The 20,176-nt window shown below is 44.2% G+C and overlaps 1 protein-coding gene across 5 annotated transcripts in view; it reads left to right on the top strand.

The window, feature by feature from the left end:
* Positions 1-171: 171 nt before the first annotated feature.
* Positions 172-20,176, top strand: part of BIRC7 (baculoviral IAP repeat containing 7) — a 28,519-nt gene continuing 8,514 nt past the window's right edge. For 4 of the 5 annotated variants that reach the window (XM_074970477.1, XM_074970476.1, XM_074970473.1 and 1 more), the window contains exons 1-2: positions 172-413; positions 18,917-19,445. In XM_074970477.1, the coding sequence (XP_074826578.1) occupies positions 18,926-19,445 (520 nt within the window). In that variant the 5' untranslated portion in view covers positions 172-413; positions 18,917-18,925. Of the gene's footprint in view, positions 414-16,844; positions 16,936-18,916; positions 19,446-20,176 lie in introns of all 5 variants that reach the window. The other variant, XM_074970474.1, reaches the window with a different exon arrangement.

Here is a 20,176-nt window from a genome sequence, read left to right as displayed (position 1 = left end):
GGCTGGGGTGAGGGTGGGGGCAGGGAGGAGCCGAGGGGAAAGGCAAGCACCTGCCGCGCATGCGCGGTGCGGCTCTGCTGCCGGGCCGCCTCGCGCCCCCCCTCCCGGCTTGGGCTGCTCTGAGTGGGGAGCAGCAGGGCCTGTCTCCCCCCCCCCGCCCCGGCTCTGCGGGGGGAGGAGGAGGGGTGGGGCTTTACATGGGCTCTCCCCACCCCAGGACATGGCCAGAGAGCAGGGCTCCTGGCTCTGCACTGCGGCCCCCCCCCGGCTGGGTCAGACAGTGCCCCCAGACCCTGGGCTGGGGCCCCCACGCGGGAGATCAGCTGAAGCCCATGTTCTGGGCCGTGGCCTTTCGGTGCAGCTCGCAGGGGTCTCCCCTGGGCGCCTCGGACATGCCCTTCAATGGAGCCTAGGTAGGGTGTCCAGATGTCTCGATTTTATAGGGACAGTCCTGATTTGGGGGACTTTTTCTCATTCAGGCACCTATGACTTCCCCCCCTCCCCCACCCCATCCCGATTTTTCACACTTGCTGTCTGGCCACTCTAAGCCTCGGTGGCTGTCGGGTGCAGCCTGGGGACGCGTCTAGCCCAGCTTGTCCTCCCTCGCAGTCCCTGTGCTGAGGCTTAAAGGCAGCCTGCATCATTCTACACGGCGGACCTAGGGTCTGGGTTCAAATGCAGCCTGCATGGTTCTGTGCCATGGCTGTCACGTGGGGTGGGGACGTGGGGTACGATTGAGGATTGCCAACCTCTCCAGGAATTAAAGATTAATCTTTAATTAAAGATTATGTCACGTGATGAAACTCCAGGAATAAGTCCAACCAAAACTGGCAACCCAAGGTACGACCCACACTGTTCTGCATGGGGGCAAATGGGCAGTTTTAAACTGTTTCCCCCCACACACACACTCACACCCACACGCACCTCTGCAGTCCATGGGATTCTACTCTGCAGCACCCATGCTTGGAGTCAAATGCAGCCAGCACAGACTGTACCTCTGGCTCTGAGCTTGGGATCAGATCAGCTGGCTTGCTGTGTTCATGTCTGTTTCTTGCAGTGGTGTAGCCTTTTTGCTTGCAGGAGGTGAGAGACAACATAGGTGAGATAATATCCTTTATTGGACCAACTTCTATTGGTGGAAGTTACAAAGCTCAAAAGCTTTTACCTTTCACCAGCAGAAATTGGTCCAACATATAATCTCACCTACCTTGTCTCTCTTACCTCTTTTTTTGTCATACATTTTACCTACCACAGCCAAGCCTCAAATTGGGACCTTTTAATCCATATGCAGCAGCTTCCTTTCTCTTCTTTTCTCTGTCCCACTTTTGTCTTTTTTTCTTGTGTTTTCTTTTGAGGTTATTGTTTCTTTGGAAAGGCTAAATTAACAGTGAAGTTTACAATTTTCTCTGAAGGAAATGAGGTCTGTGGCCAGTCTTGCCTCCATCCTCTGCCAAAAAGATGTTCTGTAGTCCTAGCAAACAGCTGAGAGAGCTCTGTCCCCACTTGTATGAGTTTAACATTTTTGTAGTTCCTATGGAATATGGTTATCAAGAGAGATCGTGGGCTAGAACAGTGGTTCTCAACCAGGAGTCTGGGGACCCCTGGGAGGCCACGAGGAGGTTTCAGGGAGGCTGCCAAGCATGGCTGTCATTAGACTTGGTAGGGCCCAGAGCAGAAAGCCGAAGGTCTGCCACGTGGGACTGTATCCCGGGGCCCTGAGACCCACCATTTCGGGGGGGCTGATGCTGAAGCCTGAGGAACTTAGCTTCATGGTGCCCCCTGTGGTGTGGAGCCCTGGGCAGTTGCCCTCTTTGCTACCCCCTAATGCAGGCCCTGGCTTTTATATGCAGAAAAACAGTTGTGGCACAGGTGGGCTGTGGAGTTTGTATATCATGTTGGGAGGGGCCTCAGAAAGAAAACGGTTGAGAACCCCTGGGCTAGAAGATCTTGTCCTTACCACTGCTTTACAGAAATGTTTGTATTAGCAGTCATCAGCACTGTGATCCTGATTTTAGATCTGATTAATTAATTTTATTTTCCTGTACAATAATATTTAAGTTGCTAGTTTGGAAAAAACTATGGGTGACGTCCTAACCACATTGAAATCAATAGGAAAACTCCTTTTGTTTTTCGTGGGGCCAGTATTTCACCCTATAGCTTCTCAGGGATTCTTATCTAATAATTTATCTTTGTGCTGATTAAAGGTAAGGAAATGAACTAATATAGTAGAAGCATGTGCTAGGATTTATGTGCAAAGTTGGAATGATGTCAGAGTTGAATCCCTGCAGTTCTAGAGAGAGGCCTGGCATTTCTTTAATGAGAGGTGCAAATTAATGAAAACAGTGCCTGTTTAGTTCTGGCAGCTGAATTCCAGAATTCATCTGAATTCTGGCATCTGAATTCATTAGCAGTTGTATCTGTCTGCTTCTCTTCATAGATAATGATATAGTATTTCAGAGATGGGCGGGATGTTTAATAGCTAGAATTGTTATTAATTATTATTATTTCTTCTTTGAATTGTGGTAGTGCTTAGGAACCCTAGTCATGGACCACAAACCCATTGTGCTAGAACAGAAAAATAATCCCTGCCTCAGAGGGCTTACAATCTTTTTAAACTGCTGTGTTTCTATAATGTGAAAGGTCTAAGGTAATATATTTGATACCATAATAGTAAGGATTTATATTTGCTTTTATCTTAATCCTGAGGGCCAAATCATGCTCTTTGCTGGCAACACAGGTGTGATGGGGAAAAGGACACTGAAAAATCTGCATGTGTCATCATTATGGTGTTATTTGTATTGCAGCAGTGCTCAGCGGACTCAGCTGAGTTGGGGCCCCCTTGTGCTAACCACTGAACAATGACGGTCCTTCCCCTGAAGAGCTATGATCTAAAATCATGTGGAGCTTCAAACAGAGGCATTATACCTGTAGGTCACACAATCCACCTAATGCCCAAATATAGGATTCCTCCTCTAATTGGTGGAGAATCTTGTAACACTGTATCAAAAACTGGCATCCTCCATGCACCCAACTAACAGTGATGTTGAGAGATAACGACAAAGGGCTTGCAAATTATTAGTTCACCATTCTCACCTTGTATGAGGCACATGTAGCTGCAGGATAGGCAGCATGAATGACCCAGTAGCTAACATTGTGCCATGTAGCGTATCACCTAATATTTTACACATGTACTTGTCATCTGGCTGGAGAATGGGAATAGATGAGGTTGACTGGACAAGCTTTAAGATGCACTGCTGTTTATGCCCAGAAATCTGGCTTCTCATTAAGGTATCATACAACATGCAGGGATTTGCTTTAATCATAGCCTCTTTTCAGCATGAAGATACCTTCTTTTGGTAGATGCCCCAACATACACATGCAGCATCTGGACCTAGTGTAGAGTGAGAAGGGGGCATTCTGGGGCAGGGCAAGGAGGATGTATGACCAAGGAAGATTCCACGACACACTTGCACCAGGGAATACAGCTCAGAGTTAGGGAGTCGCCACCAGCCCCCAGCCGGCCCTCTATTTCGCTGCCTGCAAGCAGAACTTAAACACAGCTGAGACTCTGGCCTTTAATATTTTGCAATAATGTAGCACCTTCCATCCAAGGATGTCAAAGCATTTTATAATCATTAATTAATTCAGCCTTATAGCATCTATGTGAGATAGTTGATTATTATATCCAATGTATAGTAGGGAAAACAGAGACTCAGAGATGTGAAGTGACTTATCCAAGTTCACACAGGCAGTCTGTGGCACAAAGTGCAAAGGACCTTAAAAGAGTTCTCATGGGTTCCCAGGGGTATAAACAGTCCCAGAGGACTGCTCTAGCCAGCAGAAGTTATAGAAGTTCTGTTGCTACTCCAGCTGGCCCTGTGGGCTGGTTTTGACCCCCAGCTGCTGCAAGTTTAGAGGAGGTATGAAGGTGGCTTGGAGTCATGAGGTTGGTGCAGAGGATTGTGCCCTACTATTTCAGACTCAAAGATGGAGCATCTACAAGATACAGTATATGTCTAGTTCTAGTTTTGTGAGGATATTGCTTCATGAGCTATGCTTCTTCCACACAACTTTCAAAAACAGTTTTGCACTGTCTTTAGGACAGAAGTTTAACGTAATCTGGAAATAAAACCATTTACAAAAATCGGCTTCAAACCCACAGCCAAGAAAAACCACCCACCGCTAAGGTAAGCACCAACAAGATTCAGAATGAAACTGATTTGAGAGAGTTGCATAATGTCTTCACGTAGGCTGCCCCACACAATGGGAAGTAACACAATTTCTTTGAGAAAACAGAGAAACAAAGGACTTCCCTCTCTTCCATTAAAATCATCTTAAATCTCACAAGAGTTTTGTGTAAATTGCCAAAAATCAAGACAGGTTTTTTTCCTTAGACGTTACAGGGATTTGCTGCAGATTATTCTGCATTGAAATCAGGAGGGTGATATCAAACAATACTGCATAGAAAGCCATATTCTAAAATTTTTGATGGGATATGACAAAGAAATGGGCCAAACGAGGATTTTCATAATTTGATGCCAGAAATAAAGGCAGACACCAACAAATGCTAGATGTCATTTTTCCTTTTTTCCTCCTGTTTTCATGTCATTGCCATGCTGTTCTGTGAATGCAGGGGAGGGACTCAGTCTCATACAAAGAGCATGGCCTGTTGACATTATCATGTAATCATTATCAAGCCTACTTGCTGTTCATTGCAAGGCAGCGAGACCCTCATCATGGTGTTGCAGCAAAAGATGCGTAGCTGGATAGTGTATGACCACTACGGTTTTCCAAAGATACCCACTCCATCTCTCCAGCTTTATCACTGATAACTCAATTGTTCTTATCATCTGCTAGTTTCCATTACATTATAAGGATAGTCCATCTTTGTCATGCTTTTTAGGACAGTATCACCCATGTTCCAGTTCCGCTTCTTCACATTCTGCCGGATGGCTTTCACATTGGTCTTCTGTCTTACCTTCTCTATCATGCCCACTGTCAGATAACACAAAAATGCCCCTCATTGCCAGTCACCCAAATGCCATTCAGGCAACTGGGCATGTCTCCATAAAAAATAAACAAGTTCCAGGCTATATCATGGTTTAATTGGAAAACTGGCAGTTCTGTGTTCCTTGCTGGCTGATATTCTACCAATTAGAAAGCAGGATGTGCTCCATTAGATTGATGATAATGCCTGACAAATCCTTCTTTAACAGAAATTAATGGCTGAATGGTAGCACTCAGATTAGTCACCAGCTGATGGCAGCTATCAGGGTTCCCTCCCCACTCTGAACTCTAGGGTACAGATGTGGGGACCCACAGGAAAGACCCCCTAAGCTTATTTCTATCAGCTTAGGTTAAAAACTTTCCCAAGGCACAAATTCTTCCTTGTCCTTGGACGGGATTGCTGCCATCAAGTGAGTTAGACAAAGATTCAGGAAAAGGACCACTTGGAGTTCGTGTTTCCCCAAAATATCCCCCCAAACCCCTTCACCCCTTTCCTGGGGAGGCTTGAGAATAATATACCAACCAAATAGGTAAACAAGGTGAGCACAGACCAGACCCTTGGGTTTTTAGGACACTAAAAACCAATCAGGTTTTTAAAAACAGAACTTTATTATAAAGAAAAAGTAAAAGAAGCATCTCTGTAAAATCAGGATGGAAGATAATTTTACAGGGTAATAAGATTTAAAACACAGAGGATTCCCCTCTAGGCAAAACTTTAAAGTTACAAAAAACAGTAATAAACCTCCCTCTAAGCATAGGGAAAATTCACAAGCTAAAACAAAAGATAATATTTCACATTTCCTTGCTTTACTTACAATTTTTGTAATCTAGATGCTTATTTGAGGTAGGGTTTTAGGAGAGGATTTTTTTTTTCTGTCCTGGTCTCTCTCTGTCCCGGAGAGAACAACAAAAGACCACACTAACAAAACCTCCCCCCACAGATTTGAAAGGATCTTCTTCCCTTATTGGTCCTTTTGGTCAGGTACCAACCAGGTTATTTGAGCTTCTTAACCCCTTACAGGTAAAGGAGGGATTTTATGCTGCCCTTTGCTGTATGTTAATGACAGCAGCTTTTTTTTAAGGAGTTATCAGAAACTTTTGTTTAAACAAATGTTGTTTGGAGTAGCTGTGCCGTGTTTTAGGTGAAAACAGAAGAGAGCAAAATAGAAAACAAGAATGGATTTCATTTAACTATTTTAGTTAAACAATTTTAACAAAAACAAACCTGATTTTAGAAAACTTGGCTGCTATCTTTTACAACAATCGCTTTAAAGAGCCACTGATTTAACTATGGATGGATGGCATAGAGTTCCCTCGTCTACTAACAAGTCACAGCTGCCACTCAAAATCTGCACATCACACTACAGAATTGCTACATTGTGGCACAATTGTCCCAACTCTAGATCCATTTAAACTGTACCATAGGACCCAAAAGCAGCGCAGCTCCATGGATTGTAAGGGGCAGGGAAAGGGAGCCAGCCAAGCAACCTCAGATTCATCCACTGCCCCGAATCTACAGGCTAATACATAGTAAGTTACCGCATCCCCTTCTGCAGTTTGGAACCTCCATCCTCTTGAGGGAGGATCCATGTAAGGGATTACTGATGGCACAGTTCTTGAAGAAGCCATGCTGTCCACGGGCCAAGGGGAGCGATTGGGCCAGGTGCACTTTACCTCTGGAAGGATTGTTTCTGGGTAGGGAAGAATGGAGCCCGTAGTTTTACAGTCCGTTTGTGGCATCAAACCAGTGTACCCCAACCTCACTCTTCTCACTCTCTTTGGGGAGGCCCGAGCTGCAGTTAGCAATAGCCTAGAGCAGTTCCTGTGCTCAGGGAACACAAAGACTGAGACTGTGATCAGCCCCTCAGCATGGGAGTGGGGAAGATTCGGTGGGTGAACTCCTGGCCCTGTTGGCGTCAATTTCTAACGTCAATTTGGCCAGGATTTCATCCTTGGTGTCTTCTTCTTTGTTCAGCCAGCCCTGTGCAATCCAGCCCTTTATCCTTATACTGAAAGAAAAGACACGTCCTCATGTTCCCTCCACTTTAAGTGATGAGAGATAGCCAGGAACTCTTTCATCCATTTTGGTAGATTTCTTAGTCTGTAATTTTCTTTCTGTGCGCTCACTTGCTCCCTGCTGCAGTTGGTTTCTCCTTTGGCTTTAGTTTTTTGTTCAGGTTCCCCCCACTGACCCCGCACTTCCTCTCTCATTTTCTTCCCCAAGATAGTTTTTTCTCACACACAAAACATTTTTCTCCCACAGTCTACATGCTGACAGGTTTCAGAGTAACCGCCGTGTTAGTCTGTATTCGCAAAAAGAAAAGGAGTACTTGTGGCACTTTAGAGACTAACCAATTTATTTGAGCATAAGCTTTCGTGAGCTACAGCTCACTTCATCGGATGCATACTGTGGAAAGTATAGAAGATCTTTTTATACACACAAAGCATGAAAAAATGGGTGTTTACCACTACAAAAGGTTTTCTCTCCCCCCACCCCACTCTCCTGCTGGTAATAGCTTATCTAAAGTGATCACTCTCCTTACAATATGTATGATAATCAAGGTGGGCCATTTCCAGCACAAATCCAGGGTTTAACAAGAATGTCTGGGGGGGGGGGGTAGGAAAAAACAAGGGGAAATAGGTTACCTTGCATAATGACTTAGCCACTCCCAGTCTCTATTCAAGCCTAAGTTAATTGTATCCAATTTGCAAATGAATTCAATTCAGCAGTCTCTCGCTGGAGTCTGGTTTTGAAGTTTTTTTGCTGTAATATCGCAACTTTCATGTCTGTAATCGCGTGACCAGAGAGATTGAAGTGTTCTCCGACTGGTTTATAAATGTTATAATTCTTGACATCTGATTTGTGTCCATTTATTCTTTTACGTAGAGACTGTCCAGTTTGACCAATGTACAGGGCAGAGGGGCATTGCTGGCACATGATGGCATATATCACATTGGTGGATGTGCAGGTGAACGAGCCTCTGATAGTGTGGCTGATGTTATTAGGCCCTGTGATGGTGTCCCCTGAATAGATATGTGGGCACAGTTGGCAACGGGCTTTGTTGCAAGGATAGGTTCCTGGGTTAGTGGTTCTGTTGTGTGGTATGTGGTTGCTGGTGAGTATTTGCTTCAGGTTGGGGGGCTGTCTGTAGGCAAGGACTGGCCTGTCTCCCAAGATTTGTGAGAGCGTTGGGTCATCCTTCAGGATAGGTTGTAGATCCTTAATAATGTGTTGGAGGGGTTTTAGTTGGGGGCTGAAGGTGACGGCTAGTGGCGTTCTGTTATTTCCTTTGTTAGGCCTGTTCTGGCTCTATCAATCTGTTTCTTCACTTCCGCAGGTGGGTATTGTAGTTGTAAGAACGCTTGATAGAGATCTTGTAAGTGTTTGTCTCTGTCTGAGGGGTTGGAGCAAATGCGGTTGTATTGCAGAGCTTGGCTGTAGACGATGGATCGTGTGGTGTGGTCAGGGTGAAAGCTTGAGGCATGTAGGTAGGAATAGCGGTCAGTAGGTTTCCGGTATAGGGTGGTGTTTATGTGACCATCGTTTATTAGCACTGTAGTGTCCAGGAAGTGGATCTCTTGTGTGGACTGGACCAGGTTGAGGTTGATGGTGGGATGGAAATTGTTGAAATCATGGTGGAATTCCTCAAGGGCTTCTTTTCCATGGGTCAGTCTACATGCTGTCTCTGTTAACTTCTCAGCCCTGACTCTTCCCTGTCTCCAGCTCCCTAGGGAGTTCTGCTGCTTTCACTACACTCTCTGCAGTTTTCTTCTTTTCCTCACCAACTGCTCAGTTTTAACTGACACCCCAGTTCCAGAGTTCTCCTTTTCAAAAATGCCCAATTCTGCAACTATGATTAAATAGTCCCAGACAAAAACTGCATCAAGATGGAGTGAAGGTTGCGAGGACTGCCAGCTGCTTCAGGATGCGAAATATTCCAGGGATGTTGTAATTATTCAAAAGTGGTGATACCATGTGATAACTATACATTTATGATTAAGACACTAATATTTGTGGATCCGTATTAGATTAAATTATTTTTAAAGACACAAGTTCCACTCCTATTCCTCCAATCCCTCTACCAGCCCAAGGGACTGATGGGGGAGAAACACAGCAGGTGAGAAACCCCAGTGTCAAAGGCAGAGAGAAGTAAGCAATTGTTAGGAGGGGGAAAGACAACAAGGAGGAAATAAGGGGGAAGGAGGGAGATCACAAGGGGTCTTGTTAATTTTCTCCTTGCAGAAGTCAGCATGATCCAGGTCAAAGGGGGCAGCAAGGGAGAGGGTCATTCCCAGCTGCCCAATTCCCAACTTCCCTGTCCAACTGTCCTTCCCAAATGCCAATCCCAATTGCTATTCCTAGCTACCATTTCCAGTTGCCCAAGTCTCAACTGCCATGAAACCTTCTGGAACTAAATGAGTCCAATGTTCTATTACTGCTTATCCCCTAAAGGCTTTTTGGTGTTTGAATAGTACCTGTCACCTAGTGGAATTTTTTTGATAACTTTCAATATTTCTTCTATAACACATCTTTTCAGTGTGTTGTTTCTCTCATTATTTTAGAGCTGGCTGTAAAGTGGTAAGTATGTTTTATGGAAAAAATCCTGAATGTTGGGGGGAGAGAGGGTTGTAAATTTTTCATGAAAAATTTCTAAATGTTCAGATTTTGGTGGCGAAACTCCCAAATAATGGTCAATGTTTGACTTTTCCCCCCTTTTCCTTCTCCCCATTTTCAGTGGCAAAATGGAGGTGGGGGGGGGAGGGTAGGGAAGAAAAAAGGGAGGAAGGGCAAGAAAGAAAAACAATCACTTTTTCCGTTTTGAAAACCAAATAATTTTTGCTTTTCGTGGAAAAAAATCAGAAAATAAAACCAATTTTTTCAATAAAATTTTTCATTTTTTATAAAAGGACCATTCATTACAATTTCATACAAAAATAATTGAGCTTCTCTGCCACATATTGAAAAGCTATTCTTTACAGCTCACTGGTTCCTGTAGTCATTGCTGCTTATGAAGTTCTGAACTTTAGGATGAAACCTCACATTTGGGTGCAGTGTAACATTTAGGATGTCACAAATTGACCTTAAAAACTCAAGTGGGGAATATACTACGGGAACACGAGGAACTACCACTCCAGAAAGAGATCTTGGAGTCATTGTGGATAGTTTTCTAAAAATATCCACTCAATGTGCAGCGGCAGTCAAAAAAGCGAACAAAATGTTGGGAATCATTAAGAAAGGGAAAGCAAATGAGACAGAAAATATCATATTGCCTCTATATAAATCCATGGTACACCCACATCTTGAATACTGCATGCAGATGTGGTCGCCCCATCTCAAAAAAGATATATTGGAATTGGAAAAGGTTCAGAAAAGGGTAACAAAAATTATTAGGGGAATGGAACAGCTTTCATATGAGGAGAGATTAATAAGACTGTGACTTTTCAGCTTGGAAAAGATACGACTAAGGGGGGGATATGATAGAGGTCTGTAAAATCATGACTGATGTGGAGAAAGTAAATAAGGAAGTGTTATTTACTCCTTCTCATAACACAAGAACTAGAGGTCACCAAATGAAATTAATAGGCAGCAGGTATAAAACAAACAAAAGGAAGTATTTTTTCACACAACGCACAGTCAACCTATGGAACTCCTTGCCAGAGGATGTTGTGAAGGCCAAGATTATCACAGGGTTCAAAAAAGAACTAGATAAGTTCATGGAGGATAGGTCCATCAATGGCTATTAGCCAGGATGGTCAGGGATGGGGTCCCTAGCCTCTGTTTGCCAGAAGCTAGGAATGGGCAACCGGGGGTGGATACTTGATGATTACCTGTTCCGTTCGTTCCCTCTGGGGCACCTGGCATTGGCCACTGTAGGAAGACAGAATACTGGACTAGATGGACATTTGGTCTGACCCAGTATGGCTGTTTTTATGTTCTTATGAAAAGGTTTTTTTAACAAATTAGGACCTGACCTGCAAACACTTACATACGTAATTAACTTTACTATCATGAGTAGTTTTTTCACAGTAGAAAAATTAAGCAAGTAGAGAAATTTTCAGAGTTCCTTCATGCCCCAAATTTCTCTCCTCTCCTTGTGAGGGATTTGACCAGCTTTCTTCCCATAAAAAGAAGTAGAAGGCCAGGACTCATACTATAATTCTTTACAGTTCAACAAGATGCTGTCTGCAATTGCAATCTGATAGGCATCCGGTCACACTTCCTCTTCTATTTGAATTCTAAGCATGTTTGGTGATTGCAAGTTTTTGAATATTATTATTATTGGGTCTACGCTATTCATCGGGACTAAGCATGTTAGTTTCCTGTTCTTCAAAATCACAATAGGATTCTGAAGGCATTTCCTGTATCAGGATTTCGGATATCTGCTGTGCTTTTCAAACTTCTCCTTTAATAGAGACTCTGTTCCCCAGGTGTGGCCTAACAGCTAATCATATTGGAGTCTGAGTAACTCCCTTTGCTAACACTGCTTGCTGCATCAATGCTATTGTAAATATTACAATAGATAAAATACTTTAAATGTTGTGAGGTGTTCAGTTAGTACTATAATGATTAGGTTATAGAACTACCTAAGTTTGATAGAATATTCAGGAGGCAGTCTTATGGTCGGGACTCTTTGGTAAACCACATAACCACACCTCTGTACTTTAGCTTACCCATCTATACAATGGTTATAATAATATATACCCACCTCACAGTGGTGTTTGGCAGGCTTAATTAGTTAATGTTTGTAAAGTTCTTTGAGATCTTTGGATGGGCAATGATTTATTATTAATTGTTGTGTATGTGTTGGCTTTGCTTATTTTTTATTATTGAAAAATCCAGTGATGAATTTAAAATAATGATTAATGATCAGACTGTGGGAAGACCTTAAGCAGGTGGAAAGCCCTGACTGGTAAGCACTGATGGGGAAAGAGAAGTGCTCTGCACATGTATCAACATGCGTTGTGATGGGGCAGGGAAAAAAAAAGATTCTTTGGCAGGGTGAATAGAAATCAAAGCTAGGCATTTTTTGCCCCCAGCCTGAAGAAGTGATTCTGTGGCCACTGTCTGTACATACAGTCACTTCTCAACACACCTTGTTACTATTCACTGGGTTGGAAGGCACTGTCTTTTCACAGTGGACTCTTGCATGAATGCCTTGGAATTTCCTGTCAGACAGCGATGCTCTTCGGTCCATCAGCGCTGGCTGGCAGGCTCCCATGGGAGCTGCAACAGACAGGCACCATCAAAGATTTTACTGATGAGGGAGAGCTGGTGTCATCAGCTCCCAAGTGCACAAGAAGCCTGGGTGTTGTTCTGCTCCAGGATGACATCGAGCTGGTCATTCAGAACTGAAGGGAGTTTAAGGACATTAATGTGGATGAGGCCAATGGGCAGGAAAGTGACAGTCATAAATGGTGGGGGTGGGGGTGGGGATGGGGGGAGAAAAAGCCTTCATAAAGCAGATATAACTAGCACTCCTGCTTCGAAGACCCCAGATTTCATGACCCTAACACATTGTCCCAGCCTACTTGGGAGTTGTACTACAGGGTCTCCCCATATCTTCTTCCATCATATCCCATCCCCAGCCACAGATCCTTACCCTTATGAACAGAGCTGGTCAGGCATTTTTCAGTGAGATGCTTGTCCGCTGGAAAATTCTGTTTGTCAAAATCAAAACTTTGTTTTGCAAAAATGTCTCAGTTTCAACAAAAATCTCATCAGGACGGTTTCTCAGGACCAGATCAGAATTTTCCGATCAAAATGAGACAGAGACAGAATTGCCGCTAGCCCAGTGATTAGAGTGTTCGTTTGAGGTTTCAGCATCGGTTTTCATTCCACATAGGAACAAAAATGAAACCTTTTGATTCTTTTGGGTGGGGGAGAGGAAGGGGTGAGTAAGAGACCCCAGAATATCCCAGTAGTTGGGGCATTCATCTGGCATGTGAGAGACCCACCTTCAAGCCCCTGCTCTGCCTGATTCAAAGTAGGGACTCAAAGCTGTATCTCTTAGGTGCCCTACTTATTCAACTACAGAGTCAGGGTATGTCTACACTACAATAAAACACCTGCGGCTGGCCCGGCTAAGCTGACTCAGGCTGGGGCTGTGGAGCAATCAAATTACAGTGCAGACATTTGGGCCCAGGCTTTGAGACCCCACAAAGAGGGAGCAATTGTATAGCTCCGTGAGCCCAAATCAGTTGACCCAGGTCAGTCCCAGGTGTTTTATTGCAGTGTAGACATACCCACAGTCTCTCTCTCCCTGGCACAGTGATTATTTAATTATTTTCACAACGTGAAACAGCTCCAACAGGAGAGGTTGACTCTATGGCCTGATGAGAGAGAGCCTTCCCGAATCATGACTGAATCATCAAGTGAACATGCACAAAAGTTTTAAAAAAAAAAGGAGGAAATTGCATGCCTTTTCCTCCATATTAGGGCAATTGTGGTTTAGTTTTAATTATTACTATTAATACTTTTTAGACTACTGATAAATGCACTGCAACTTACTTTGTAAAAGTAGTGACTAAATCTTGATTGAAATGTGGGATGCGACTGTCATGTTTGGGATAAGGAAATCATTGGGTGTTTACATTGCTAAGACAGAATTAAGGAGGTTCTATTATAGCAAGCATTTGCATTAAAAGCTACCTCATCTTATGGCCCTTACATTCCCACTCTCCGTTCCTTTGAAGCCTTCTACAGCTTCCTCCTTTTTAACAGGCCTGATCATTAAAGCAGAGGCCTAAAAATCAGGAGACCTGGGCCTATGCTTGACTCCACCCAAACTGCGGCATGAGTTTGGGTTAAGTTACTTAACTTTACTGTGGTGCCACTTCCCCATCTGCAAAACAGAGATAATAATACTTACCAACTCTCCCCTGGCACTTTAAGATCCTTGACTGAAAGATGCTTCATAAAAGCAAACCATTATTAATCATTATTATTATTTATTAACAGGCACCTTGCTATAACTCACCAACAGCTCCCCAAAATATCTCTTGTAACTGGGAATTTGTCTGAGTGGCTTTTTCAGGTGTCTTAGGTTTTTAATGTATGTTCTGCAAAATCCATATATACTTGTAAGGGATTGGACCAGAGGAGCAGAAGCTAGTGGGCAATTGTGTGTGTAGTTAGGAAGGATTTAAAAAAAAACCAACCACATCCATCCACAACAGGATTCTCAGAACAGTACTGTAAATAAGCACTGCCCTCTACTGTTTGTAGCATGTCTTAGGTTTCACCTTCAAAATTTTTAATTAGATCACATTTTAAAAAATGAAGACAAAGTTCCCACCTCAGATGGTTATGCTGACATTTTAATTTTAAAAACACACAATTGTTTTATAGTCTTGTTTGGAGAGGGGGATTTTGGTTAATTAGGGGCAGTGCATGATCCAACAGGTTTCTTCTTTAAAATGAGTGGTAGCTCATTCTGTTTTCCCAAATGGAAAATGTGGCAGGGGAGATACAAGTTTTCAAGCCCCGGTGCTGTTCAAGACCCACCTTAAAATCATTCCCTGACCACAGGACAAAGGAAGATAGAGCAAGTGTTCAAACTTCAGGGATGCTGTGGAAGCTAAAGATCATTCTCTTCTGCAACAACATAGCTGAAGTAAACAATTCAAACCTCTTTGAGCAAGTCCTCCTCCCTTTATGGCTCCCATCATGTGTTTATATTCCAATACATTTCGTTGAAAATGAGAAGGCAGCACAAAACAGATGAGGATGCTTCAGAAAAGTGAAAAATATGTGACGATACCAACAGATATTAAAAGAAACTATTAGTTTCAAAATCGTGGCAATCCAAAGAAGGAGTAGCAGCATTACAAAGTGAACTGCCTGTGTATGAAGCTACACAATTACACGGCCACCAAGGTTTAACGTTCCAAAATCTCTCACACTGACCAAGTAGGTAGCAGTCCAGAATCTCCAGAAAAAAACAGTTTTGAAATACAAGTTCTACCCCAATCACTGAAGTATGTGAGCCACTCACAGATATTAATGGGCCTGTCTCTTAGTTACATTACACCTTTTGCACCACTCTGGCAGTGTCAACTGGCCCTAAAATGAATGTAAATGTAATTTCCATCCACTTTAGGGCCCCAGAGCAGTCCACAGGGGGCTTAGCGTAAACTATAATTATGTCCCAATGAATTTATCCTCTCAACACCCCCTATGATGCAGGAAAATGTTATTATTCCCATTTTACAGATGGAGGCACAGAGTGGTTATGGCCTGGATCTTGCAAATCCTTACCTAACTTTACACACATAAGTAGTCTCATCGAAGCAGGTGCTTTAGTGTTTGCAGGATCAGGGCCATAATCAAGGTGTAGGTACAGCTCCCAGCACAATGTGGCCCAAGTCAGGATGGGGACCCTGGGGTGCTACCACAATATAAATATTCAGTGCTGCTAATCAATTTGTATCATTATTTGGGTAATTATTTGTGCTTCTCTAAATTTTTCAATAGCTTTTTGAATTTTTATACAGAAATATATGGTACTAGGATCTAGAGCTGCAGCAGGTCTGCTAGCTCCTAATTGGTCTCCAGGGTGCTGCAGGGGCTAAGAGTGAATCTCCAAGAAATCCTCCAGCACACAACGTTAAGCATCCCTCACTACATCCCTCTCTGCAGAAAAACTCTAAGCCTTCTGTTCAGCCACCACGTTGAGTGGGGGATTTTAGAGAGGGGCGGGGAAGAGTGGAGAAAGGAGGGATGATTCCAGTGGATGTAAATAGGGAGTCTCCCAAACAGCAACACAGGGGATGAGGTCTTCTCTGGCTACCTGAACAGTTACTTACTGAAAGACTAGTAGGAAACATAGCTGAACATTCACATGGGCCCTTTCCCTCACAGGGAAAGTGAAGGTAGATGAAAGGTAGACCAGCCAATCAGGGGAAAGCAGCAATAGGCACTTCCCCAGCAGGTGAAATCACTCAAGTCTTGCAAGGTGTACCACACCCTCCAGACGGGCAGCTGCAATGATCTAGAAAAAAGAGAAACAGAGCTGACCTGTCTCAGTCACAGCACAAGGTAATGGGCCCTGGAAGCTATAAATAGGGTTGGGGAGACAAGCTAGCTTCTCTAGGAGGGTCTTGGATGTTAGAAGTGCTCCATAGGATGCAGATTAGGGGTTGGTCAGTTATGTTCTTGTTTGGTCAATATTCTGCTGAGTAGAATTGGAGGGAGGCATTTGGATTCTAGCTAGATCATCCCCTTTGAAATGGGACTGCTAATGAATGGGTGTCTAGCCTTAGCTTTTAATGGCCCAGCGTTGAGTAAGTGCTTGAGGAAGATGATGTAGGGGGCTTAGTCTATGTTTCTGATGCCCCAGGAAGGTGTGTGTGGGGTGGTGGAAACATTGGCTTTCACTTCTGTGACTTCTTGCAATCTCAGTCTGGTCTTGGGGAATTCAGCTGCTATGAAGGCTCCTGTCTAAAGGGTCCCTGGCAGGATCAATACATTATTTCAACATAGGCAAAAAAATGGGGGCTTCCTTGGGGGAGGGATGGAGGAAGGGGTGGGTGGCTATGATTTATGACCAGGTAGGCATGAACTGGATGTTATCTCTTACTTGTCCTAGTTTAAAACCAACTCAACCCCGCCTTCCCCCAAGAAAACCACTCCAGCATACTAACTGCCTGCTACTTCCCCAGAAGTCTAGCTCTACTATTGTGTCTTGGATGAAGTAACCCACCTCTTTCTCCCCTGCCTCAACTGGGTAAACTTGTTCCAGTGTATGGTTAGGTAAGTGACCATCACTGGTGATGGCTCCCTGCAGAGAATAATGCCTGCTACAGTTTGACATTAACTATGACTTTTGCTTTGACAGAGCCCAGGACTGAAATAGTGCTGGAGTTGCAGAGCTGCCCCACACAAGAAAGTAGCTCTGCAGCTCTTCTGAGATCTGAGAGTGAAATCTGGTATGTAGGTTAAAGCCGCCTCCAGGTACCTCTAACTTTGCTGCTCTGCAAATCCCCTAAGTCTCACTGACTCTAGCAGTTTTATATGGATTTCTTTTACACCCGTGACCCTGTTCTCAAACAATTGCTTCAGTGTGTTAAGCACAAACACACTTTGTTTTTAGCATGGGCATTCAGGGCCTTTCTCTCCACCACTTTGTCCAGTGATGGCTATGGAAGGAAATTCTAGCTGTCCTGCTAATAATGTTTTGGGTTTTTTTCTGCCTCTGTGGGAGAGAGGTGCAGGTGAGCAGGCTCCATTGAGCAGCTGGGGCTGTCTGTCAGTGAGTGCCCATGAAATACTGGTCTCTTAGTAATGGTGATTTCAGTCTGTCACTCATGGGACATGTATCTCACAGGCAATGCCAGAGCAAGCTTCTCCACGCAAACCCACCAATGTACTGCAACTGTCTTCTGGAGGGATTTTTACTAGGTAGCTAGGACTCCATGTCACCTCTGTCACTGGCCTCTCCGTGAACAAGGTACTAATAGTAAAGAATGGGCCTACAATGTGCTAGGCTCTGTACAATTTCCCTCAGGCTTCCAAAAGCACCCAAAGGCTAAGGGAAAGGGGTGTACCATGCAGTAAAGTGGGCAAGGTAACGATTGGCCGCATCTTGATAGTAAATGTCTTTAGAATGCTATGACTCTTGTTAAATAATATCTCTCTTTATTTTAGCTTGTTAAGATATGGGTGTCTGTGCACTGTATTGAGAACAGTCCGCTTATACCACAAAAGTCCATTAATCGCCAACAGATGGTCAATACTGGCTTGTCCCGAACTGAGCTAGTGACCTAGACTTGGCCTGGGTTTTCTTAGGTGCATTTATATTGAAAGAGGCTCTATCAATGACTGCTGTTTGCCAAGTATATGGAGTCTCCTACTCCTGAGTAATTCGTTTACCTTTAGTGGAATCACTCCTGATTCTCACCTGTGTGAGTGAGAGAAGATTGAGGCCCAGAGCCTCTTTGCGTCTACTTTTGCTGGCAACACAGAAGTGGTGGTAGCCTTGCAGAATGGCTCACAGATGTCAGGGGAACAATACTTCAGTTTGAGGAGGGGGGAGGCTTGAATAATCAAGTAATATTATTTTCTTTAATTTCAGCCTTCCTTTGATATAGGACTAGTGAAGGCAGCAAACCACTACCACCATTAACTGTGACTTAAGGAAACCAATAGGAACATGGGCCTCAACGTTTTTGGGCTCCTTCTGTAGTGATTCTGCTGCAGTGGTGAGGTGTACTGTGAATTAGGATGGGTAGGAATGATCAGTCACAAGCTGCTGATTCCGCTCCAGGCCACAGGCTGCCATGCTAAATGTATACACAGCATGAAAAGAGAAGCCTGCTAATCGAATATGCGACCTGTGTAACTGGAGGCTGGTTTGGTTATAAAAGGGATAACATGAGGAAACGTTTGCTTGGGTCTTGGCTACTCTGTGTAGGCTCTGGCTTGTTGAACATTGTGTCTCTAGAAAAGCAAACCAAGGAATTAAATCCTTTTTATACTTTTGTTAAAGGCTAGAGAGGTGACTGAGTGTTCGCTGTTCACGTCAGAGACTGAAAGCTGGGGTGACTTTATCCAAGTGCATTGAATAGGCCTGGCCTTGTTTTTGCTTTTCTTGCAAACTACTTCAGCTTCCCTGTGACTTGAGAGACTGGAAGGGTGAAACTGCTGGTCTCTTGCCTCCAGACATTAGTGGGGATCGAGGGAAAGGGGGCAGGAAAAAGCAGCATCAGGGCATAGACCATCTGGATCTCTGGTTTGGCTGCAATTCAGGAACATGCTTGGCTTTGTTGAGACCACGAGCTTTCTAGAACCTATAGCAGGATGAGCTGTGGGGATTGTGAATGCAGACCAGCAGTCTGAGTGTTGCCTGACATCAGGAATACAGCTGGTCACTGAGGAATTGTCTTATAATTTTTTTTCCCCCTCTCTCAGTGCTGGGACATGGAGGACAGCTTTCCCCCAGAGGAGATCAGGTCTGGGCCAAGGCATTTTCAGCTGTCTAAGACCAGCATGCGGAGCGAGGAGAAGAGACTGAGGACTTTTCGGCAGTGGCCAGAGAGCTCACCTGTCTCTGCCACAGACCTGGCTAAGGCTGGCTTTTTCTTCCTGGGTCCTGGTGACCGAGTGCAGTGCTTCTGCTGTGGTGGTATCTTGAGGAGCTGGGAGGCTGAGGATCAACCCATGCGAGAGCACCAAAAATTTTTTCCTACCTGTAAGTTCATCTGTGGTGAAGATGTTGGCAACCAGCGGATGCTCCCCTTTCTGGAGATCTTGGACTATGTGGATGGGCAGATCCTCAGCCTCCTACAGAGGATGGATGTGGAAGAGACGGCCCTACCCAGTCAACCAGAATACCCGGAGATGGAAACCGAGGCGATGCGACTAGCCACTTTCCAGAGCTGGCCACCATACACAGAGCTGTATCCTGAGCAACTGGCCAGAGCAGGGTTCTTCTATACAGGTAGGCTTGGCAGGATGAGAGCTTTATCGGTAAATGTCGATACACGTCAATTCCACTGCACATGCATAAATTGATAAATATTTCCATTGATAACAATTTACCAAGAGGCAAATAGTTGCTTGAGACTTATTAGAGTGTGATTTTTTTTAAGGCTATTTTACTCTGTATTTTGATCTGTGAAGTTGACAACTTGCATTTTAACAGTTATGAAGCTTTAACGGTTTTGAATCTCAACATCTACTGTATTTAAATAATTCTGACCCTGACACACGCCTCATGATATCCCTCTCGGTGAAAAATTAAATCAGCAGTTTTCAACTTTCTGAGCTGAGCTGCTCATTTGAGTTAAAATGTTTGGTTGGGCCCCCCCGAACCCAGGCAAAAATAGCACAATACCTGCCTTCCCCCCCACTCCGGTTTACAGGGTGGGGGAAGGTGTGTGTAACGGTGTCTGGGGGTGGAGCCAGTGCTGGGTATGGAGGCTGCTGGGAGCAGAAATTGGCACGGCTGCTGTGCATGTTGACACTGATCCACAGGCTAGGTGGCCCGCTGAGGTGAGTCAGGGGCTGGAAGTGGTGCACCTTCCCTGAGCCTTGCCATGCAGGGCTGGCCTCACCGCTAGTGTCCCCCCCCCCCCCCCTTCCGGGAATGCTCCTCTGTGCTCTCCTAGGAGGGCACACCCCACAGTTTGAAAACCTCTGATTTAAATTAACAACAATTAAAGCTTATAA

The sequence above is a fragment of the Natator depressus genome, chromosome 13 (assembly GCF_965152275.1).
Source record: "Natator depressus isolate rNatDep1 chromosome 13, rNatDep2.hap1, whole genome shotgun sequence".
In the NCBI taxonomy this organism is placed as follows: Eukaryota; Metazoa; Chordata; order Testudines; family Cheloniidae; genus Natator; species Natator depressus.
Note: the sequence above shows the minus strand (reverse complement) of the source record. Positions and strands in the feature narration are given on the sequence as shown.